Source organism: Pleuronectes platessa, chromosome 21 (assembly GCF_947347685.1).
Source record: "Pleuronectes platessa chromosome 21, fPlePla1.1, whole genome shotgun sequence".
Classification (NCBI taxonomy): Eukaryota; Metazoa; Chordata; class Actinopteri; order Pleuronectiformes; family Pleuronectidae; genus Pleuronectes; species Pleuronectes platessa.
Window position 1 is genome coordinate 9,066,932 of NC_070646.1, and position 8,756 is coordinate 9,075,687.

General features: G+C 41.6%; 1 protein-coding gene across 1 annotated transcript; it reads right to left on the reverse strand.

The window, feature by feature from the left end:
• Positions 1-176: 176 nt before the first annotated feature.
• Positions 177-4,415, reverse strand: LOC128427391 (carbonic anhydrase 4). The gene is made up of 9 exons (XM_053414493.1): positions 4,359-4,415; positions 4,037-4,112; positions 3,889-3,915; positions 3,633-3,803; positions 3,336-3,484; positions 3,130-3,225; positions 2,351-2,429; positions 2,087-2,250; positions 177-1,985 (listed from the first exon to the last, which is right to left on the reverse strand). The coding sequence occupies exons 1-9, from the start codon at positions 4,365-4,367 to the stop codon at positions 1,806-1,808; spliced, it is 951 nt and encodes a 316-aa protein (XP_053270468.1). The 5' UTR covers positions 4,368-4,415; the 3' UTR covers positions 177-1,805.
• Between the last annotated feature and the right edge of the window lie 4,341 nt (positions 4,416-8,756).

Genomic DNA, 8,756 nt, shown 5'->3' on the forward strand with positions numbered 1-8,756 from the left:
CTAGGCTAGTTGGCGAATCAAAACCAAGTTCATACAGTATGTGTTGACATTCTAGAATGATGCAAAACCAGTTGCCCAATCGACATTTAAACAACTACATTACAAAATACCATTAGAAATTTCCAGTTTCAAACAATAAATCCAAGATTGCTTGAAAAGGGACAGACAACTGATCATTCTAATTAAGATATTTAATAACTCACAGTTTTGCTACATGTTCAAGTAGTTAAACACAGGGTTAAACAAGTTGTAAATCTCATCACAGACCTCAATTACACTTTGAATGATCAGCTTGATAATTTGGCTGCATTTCATGTGCAAACAATACATCCACCGATGAGGACAAAATATAGCAAAACATAAAGTAATATAGCAACCAAAAACTTTGCCAAAATGTAACAACCAATTTTAAACTCTCAAGACAGATACATGTATCAGGCAGATTTAAATGGCGACCAAATATTGCCACACTCGGATTGCGTTGACGAAATAATTTCAAAATCACCATTGCTAAAGCTACTCAGTAAACTTTTAGCAATATCCCATTCTCAGGCACCTGAAAATAGCCTTGTCAGCTCAACCCTGGATGTGAGCTGTTGTCCATATCGTGAATGCAAGATGTGCAAGTTTGCAAATGAAAGCTTGTGAATATTTATTGTAATTAACATGACAACATATGAGGGTCAACTCATTAGAGCAGCAACCATGATTATTTAATTTGACCTTTGAACAATGTCGTGATAACATTACTATTACATCAAGCTACATTGGAAAAGAACAAAGTCATCTCATGTTGCATTAAGGGAATTTATGACAAGTATTTCAGTGCAGACTTTATGTATTAACACCTGTTTCTTGTTTAGATGTGGGGAAAACTTCAACTCAGTTGGAAAACATGTCAACTATAACCAAGCAGTACTTTTTCCCTTGACATCTGTAAATGCTCAAATGATTTGTCAGGTGGAGGATGTGTATACTGTATGTGCAGTGACATTTCTTCCAAAACGCACGCTCATCCCCTGTGGCTCTAAGTTGGAGTTCCTTTAGATGAGCCTAGGGGGTGGTTGAGGCCGCTCTGGAATTCCCATGTGACACTGGCTTATTATTAGAAGTGTGAGCATCGCATTTGCAGACTGCAACCTGTTTGGGGAGGGCAGTAGCATCAAGCCTCTGAGTCACCAGAGAATGATGTGCAATTGGTTTGCCTGATGATGTAAGGAATTGTATGTGTTTCCAAACTTTGCCAAAATCATGCACTGCACCAAATGCATATCTACTGTCAGTGTAGGTATTCTATTCACCCTTTTCCCTTTAGCCAACTAGCATGCGTCAATGAGAGCAGTGGCTCTGCTGCTTGTGCAGAGAGAGAAGCAGGGAGTGGTCGTGCAATCAATGTATCATGTGCTGTTACCACAGTGAAACCAGCTTGACTTGTCAGAATCCTGTATCTTTAAACACTGAGACACTTGTGGAGAGTTATCTGTCCCTGCCATTGTTTGTTTTCTGTCCCTTTGATCCAATTCCTATAATTAATTATCCCCCATATGATATTGCCAATAGTAATTTCCTCTTGTAATTACTTGGTCTAAATTTTTCTCTCTACCCTGCCAAGAGGGCCACTCAACCGGATACAATCTGAAAATACAAGAGGCTGGAACACCAAATTTGTCTTTGTGTATTTTAATGGGGGCTTTCTGCAGACAGGACCAACACTACACAATCTTGGACAAGCCTAAAGTCAGACAAAATCTCACAGAAAAAAAACAGGTTCCCCAGGACAAAATAAGTTGCTGGATTGTATTTGATCACAGATTCTTCCACAGAGCAAAACTGAGCACCATCAGCCCCATAGAGTAGCAGGTTGTGGAGGCAGAGCTTGCAGCCTGTGTTGTGACTGGTTGATCTGGCTGGATCTGTCTGAAGACATTCGTAATTAAAGCCGATGAGCTGTCGTTGATGTGTACTGTATTGCTAAAGAGGTCGATCTGGAGATGAGACATCGGGCGAGTTAGCTGCATTCAGTTACTGTGGGAGTATATGTACTTTATGTTCTGGTCATTGTACGTAAGGATGAAGAGAAACTCACCAGATCCTTGCTGACTTTGATCGTCTCCTTGAACACTGTCCAAACGACCACCTCATTGCAAGCAGGGGTGGTCAAGGAGCCAAGATAACGATAGTACTTTGCACGGTTCACCCCAACAAGGAGGTCATCCAGTGAGATTCCAGAAGGAAGTGTGAAAGTTTGACCTGAGGACAGAAACACAACGTCTGAAGGGACTGCATCTGACATCATGTTATACAGAGCAATTGCAAAAAAAACCTCTAGAAGACTAAAACATCTCCTTACCTTTGTTTGTGATGTTAGCCAGATAGGAGGTCAAGGTCTTCCAGCTTGCAGGTTCGCCAGTGGCATTGCCTGACATCTCCTGAGAGAATGCACAAAATAATTAATTAGACTCAAGCTTGTTTGAGCCCATGCATGAATTCATTCAGAAGAGTAATGAAACTAATGGGAACATCCAAAGTGATGGAGTCAAAGTCCACTGACAAAAATCCCCCTCCCACGCTGCTCTCAGTTTGTCCATAAAGACTCGCCTTAGGTCCAACATCATTCCATTGAGGGCTGAGATTGGCCTTTTCTGAGATCCATTTAAAAAGAGACCCAGTGGTTGCTGGGATGGTAGAGGAGCAGAGTTGAGAATGTACACATTGGCTTTGCTTATAGACGCCTGAAAAAGTGTTTGAATGACGCCAAAATGTTACCTATAAACAAATCTTTATGTACTAGTGTACAAAGCTGCATGTTTACCATTCTTGGAAATACTGTATTAGCTGAGGTCCTATATCGAGTCTATACTGATAGATTTGATTTAGGTGATCTAAGGTGACGTTCCATGCAAAGCAAGAATAGACAGATTATAGTCTGAGTGTAGTTCCAGTGGGAGCCAGTCATTCCAACACAGTGGGCCAACTGGGCTTTAGAGACAGGAGCAAAAACCAAACTTACAGACAGAGGCTGAAAAGAGGAGCTGCAGGAATGGACAGCATGAGGAACTTGATGCATGTGAACCTGAATATTTGCATAATATGTTTCCTCTAAGTGGCTGAATGCTTGAATCATCTCACCTCAATGAAGAAACCAAGAGCAGCGAGTCCTGTGGAGTCTGCAAGCGCCTGGGTTAAGTTGCCATTGTAGGAGGACTTGATGTTTACAATGTGCAACTATGGGAGAAAAGATAAAAGAAATGTTAATGAATATATTTCTGTAAATTGTATATAATGGAATATATATATATATATATATATATATACATAGACACACAGACACACACCTCCATGGGGTAGCGCTTGCCATCCACTGTGTGCTCAGAGCCTGGGATTGAGGGGCCATTTCCCCAATGCAAGTGGAATTGCAGGCTGCTGTAGGCTTCGGAGAGACCTCCTCCTGAAATCTGAACACCACTTGCCAAGTTAACCTTGACTGGAAGATGTTAAAAAAAAAGAATGAATGAGTGCTGATGACAATAAAACCCAAGCATGATAATTCATTTGTAAAGATAAAAATGTATATCATTTGGTAATCCAACAAAATGACGAGCTGCCATTTAGTCATTGGTGTCTGTCCTCACCTGTCTTGCCGGTGTTTTCAAGGGTTTCCTGTGCAGTGGTACTGCTGAAGTTGGTAAAGGTGAATTCTGTCAGGTTTTCATCAGTTTTGGCAGCTGTTGTGTTAATGTTAATGGGCGACTGTCGGGAGCCATTACAATATTTGGGAGCGATGGTTGCCCAGTTGTTGTCATCTGTAAAACACAAACACAACTGTGAGTAGCTGTAGTGGAGCAGCTGAGATGTTGAGGTTGGTAGAGATTACAGGAGATCACTCACTGCAGGTTGGGAGATCGTAACACCAGTCTGGAGGTGGAAGAGAGCGTATAAGTATCACTTCACGATGACAAGTAGTCTCAATGGAGACGCAGCATTAATCCAAAGAGTCATAAATCAAAGGTGATGAAAAAACTGTTCAAATACCTACCAATTCCTGCAGCGGCACAATCAACCCTTAATGTGAGGGCGCACAGAGTGAGGACTAGGGCTACGAGGAGGATCATCTAAAGAAACAGTCACAAAGTAAAAAAAAAAAATGAATTGTCATCCATTTCAAATCCATGGTAAGAAAATGCATGATTCAAATATGTAAATAAGAGAATAAAATCCCCCCCCCAACCCTAACCCTAATTTTAAACACCTTTAATTATGGAAATAATCAAAGGGTGAAAAGGCAAACGTTCCTCTGAAAGGTCCAGTTGGAGTAGGTTCAGTTGATTTCATGTCACCTGAGCAACAGAGGGTCTTACCTTTGACATGCTGTACCGTCCTGTGTGTCCAACAGCCGTGGAGCCTTGCACTGCCTCTTTATATCCTCTCAGCCCCTCCCTCAGCTGTCTCTTCTCAAACCCCACATAGGGCTAGCAATCTACTTATCTAAAATTATGACTTAAATGTTACTTTTGCACCTTTTACTTAAATGATTGAAAAATTATGTGTCTATTCAACATCTTCTTATATTTAAGGAAACTATGTGTCTTTGACATTTCCAGTATATTGAGGCTAATTTATGCACCTGAACCAAAGCAGTGTCTGTCAGCTGTTCAATGGTGGAAACATCATGACATCATTTCTGAAGGGAGGGTTGGGGTGGAAGGATGAATCTACCTGTGGGCATGTGACTAGTTGTTCTAGACGAGGAATGTATGCACTCACAGGTGAAAAGATTGATAGACAGATAGGCAGGGACAAAGAGATATTTTTGTCAGATAGAAGTTCTAAGATGTCATGACAATTGCATGCAGGGGTGGATCCTTTCGAGATTAAATTAACATTTTTAAATAATTTAAACATCAATGACAATTCCAAGCTCCAAATTTCCAATTTCTTTCAATGGCAGTCAGCTGGTTGTATGGTGCAGGAATGCTGGATGAGGAAATAGACAACCGCTGTTCGAACCCTTTTAGCCTGCAGCGACAAGCTGTCCCCACAGTAGACAATTCATAAGAGTCCCAGTGTAACACAACTGCCGGTGGCTCTTTTTGCAAAATGAATGTGTGTAGGGCTAGGAACTTCTGATCTGACCTCAGTAACCTGCAGCTACCAACACCTCTGATAATATGACAGGAATGATATGGGTGAGTGGTCTGGGTGAGACCATGACTTGTTACATGAACATGGACTTCCCCTTGCTGTATATTGTAAAAAGCTCCATATCAATTAGCCATTTTTTAATTGAGTTGAAGGAACGACCGCGGAAAATATCTTTCTTTCTTCATTGTAGTTCTATAAGAGAGAGTAATTGCTCTACAAAATCCATCAGCGCCATTTCCAATAATAACCGCTTAGTAACACTTGCCATTGTTTTGAAGTAACCAGAGATGCCAAAGAATTTGTAACTAAGCGTACCAGAAACTGGAAGACACTAAACACCAACATAGAAACTCTCTCACCAGGTGCGTAACTATATTAGAAACAAAAGCATGAATTGGGCTTAGGTTTTTGAAATGGCCAGCGAGGAGAAGCTCCTCCTCTTTCTCTCTGTGTTGGCCTTCATGGATTGGAAGTGCTTCCCTGACTGCATCCGGATGAACAGTCCATCGTTTGGGTGCTCGTTCAACATCTGTCTGGCTTTGGTACAGCACCGCTTGGTGTAGATGGACTGCAGGTCCGGGAGCTCAGCGCGGATTGTGCACTCAGCTGACCGCACCACCCTCTGGAGAGTCCTCCCATCCTTCCCCTCAGGACGCTCTGGATGGTGCAGAAGTAAATTCAGTTATTTAGCACTTTATATAGCAGCCTGAAGTCTCTTAAGAGTCGAATGTGGTAGAGACGCTGGCAGGCATTCTGTTCTAGGGTGCTGATGACAGGACCATGACAGATCCTGCATGATGTGAATCCTGAGGGGTTGATAGTTCCTCTCCTGCTTCATGCTGTTCTCAAATATCATCTATTTTGTGTCGCTGACGTTCAGGAGGTTTTTTGATAAGGCACAATTTTTCGAGGGCTTTAAACTCCTCCAGGAAGGTATTCTAGTCGTTGTTAGTGATCAGAGGTCCGCAACTTTGACAATGTTGATAGAGTTGAAGGTGGCCGCGCAGTCATGAGTGTACAGTGAGTACAGCTGGGGGGACAGGTCACAACCCTGGGGGGCTCCGGTGTTGAGGGTGAGGGAGCATGAGACATGTTTGCCCACCCATCCTGCTTATGAAGTCAAGAAGTTAGAGGTAAGAAGTTAGAAGTCAAACACATACAGTTCTTACCTGTGCCTCTGATGATTTACATGACATCAGACCAATCAAATTCACCTTATTAGTTTAACTTCAACTATACGGTTTCGTTCAGAGGCAGCATCAAAACACATAGGGTTTAAAAGATTAGCACAGACAATAACAACATCAAGGCACTTACGTGTTGATAATTGATAATAATAAATGAATACCTTTATTTGTATATATGATGAGAGGCATTTAAATTTGTATTATATGTTATAATATTCTTCATGTTGGACACACATAAAGTAATGCCAGAAACACAGGCCCCCTGTGATTTATTGCACAACACATGTCACACATTTGACATTTCAGTATCTTCCCCTGGAGCTGTGGAGAGTGCCAAACTGGTTTGTTGATTTTGGATTGTTATTTGTTGTATATCTACATTTTTGACTTAATGGGCCAGGTGCAGTCATTTTGGTTTCAGTCATACATCAGACGTCCAATACAAATGTCGTCCACTGCAGGCTATGAGGGGTGAAAATCTGTTTTCGTTGTTGCTTAACAATGATCTAAGGAGGCAGGGTTTAAAGGAGTAGTTAAAGAAGTAGGTGTGTTTTAATGACCTGAACCGTCAACATGACATTAACAAGTTGAATAGGATTATTTTACATCCCCCGTAGTTTACGCTTGCCAAAAATAAAACATTTAAGTTCCTTCATTCGATCAAAATGTGTTTTGACAGTTTTAACCGACAAGAGGAATCATCCATTGTATGGAATTTCAAAAGAAATGCGACCATGTGCCGAAATGGAAAGTAAGATTCCCATAATGTTGTAGGTCATCATGTGTATGTAGAGGACAACCTTTGTTCTTCAGTGTCTGGGGTTCATGTTACATGTTTTCGCAGCTCCCCTGGTCCCCATGGGAGCGAAGCAGGAAGTCTGGTGACAATGTATAGAGAGCAGCCATTATTGGATGGTGGTTAAGTTGGATGGATCTGTCCATGTGCATTAGGTAACGCTGTCATCCAGGGTGTGACCTAGATAGGAACAAGACTTTCTACATTTTAAAAACCCGCTGCTGACGTAGGCCCCCTGAAGGCGGGAGGAACACCTAAAAAGATTCTCATCAGTCGCTCACTCTCAGCCCGAGTCATGCTGGAACCAGGGTTTGCAGTAACAAACTTGTAATAATATGGCGAGATATCAATACATTCAAGAAATGTTTGGTGAAAACTACGATGCTTTGGTGTTTTGGAAAATTTTGCCACAAATAGCCGCAAAAACAGTCCATATTCACACAGCTGCCACTTTTCCCCCTGACATCAAGCTCTGGGTTGGAGGCTCAAATGCGACAGAATCACAGTTTATTGCTGTGATCCAGGTTGATGCAACAGTTCATCTGAGGCCTGTTATCAGAGATGGAGGTTACCATCAGTGGATCCTTCTGTCCGTTGCTCACCTGGCCTCGTAGGTTTGGCATCTCAAACCGGACAGTCACGAGCCCACTTCACATCCGACACCACAGCTGGCATGGTGATCTGGTTTATCTGGGATCAGGTTCATTTTATTTTTTTGATTTGGTCAAACACACAGTTGCAACTTACGTCACTTGGAGAATTTAATTAATGGCATTGTCAACGTGAAAAGGATTGGTATGCATAAAGGAGCAATTGAGAGAGTCACGCACCTGCTGATACCCAAGTCACAGGTTCAAAGAAATGTGTCAGTGATTATCTGCCTGCCCGGGGCTGATGGCTGTCACGTAGATAAGATGCAAGATGAGCTATCTTGCTGTCTCTCATATTTGCAGTCATTATCTAGTTTTACCAGATTTTTGCTTCAGACTACTTTTATTATTTCTCTGGAAGATTTGGCGCCTCATTGTTATCTTCCCCACTCACAGGATTGTCCCGACTCATGAAAGGGTCAAGTTAGATTTATCGAACGGCAATCCAGCCAATCACAGCGATTTGAGCGCCCCCCACCCCCCCAGGTCCAGGAAGAGTAAACGGTTTAAGTTCTCTAAAGTTATGCGTGGCCCTGCAACAGCGTTACTCAACCCTGCATGGTTGTCACTTCAGAGAATCCTAGCTCAGAGGTATGAAACTTCTGTAAAACTGGTTCAATAAATCTTTTGTGGCCTGTGATGACGAGTCTCAGCTGACGTTGAGTATTTATGGTAAGATTAGAAAAGGCTGTCCAATGTTACGTTCTTCATTCATTCCAAATGCAGGTCAGGTAGGAAACAAAGTTCATGCAAGTTCCTTTTTTTAGATCTGACTCTATTTCCATCCATCCAGTAAGTACACCCCTTATTATAATTATGATATTATGCATATATTTTTTATATTTTGTATTGTATTAGTTAGCAAGTGTAGTAGAAAAATTTACTAAACATGGTTGACAAACTATTTTGTATTTGGATAGTGAGTTTCTGTAGCCTTGTAAGAGACTTTTATGACTTGTATTTACATACACCAAATGTTTA

Bases quoted from the DNA above. Each gene is read 5' to 3' on its own strand.
- LOC128427391 (XM_053414493.1), bottom strand. The intron at 3,916-4,036 runs GTAGGTATTTGA...TTCCACCTCCAG, and splicing joins TTGTGCCGCTGCAGGAATTG to ACTGGTGTTACGATCTCCCA. The intron at 1,986-2,086 runs GTGAGTTTCTCT...TCTCATCTCCAG, and splicing joins TCAAAGTCAGCAAGGATCTG to ATCGACCTCTTTAGCAATAC.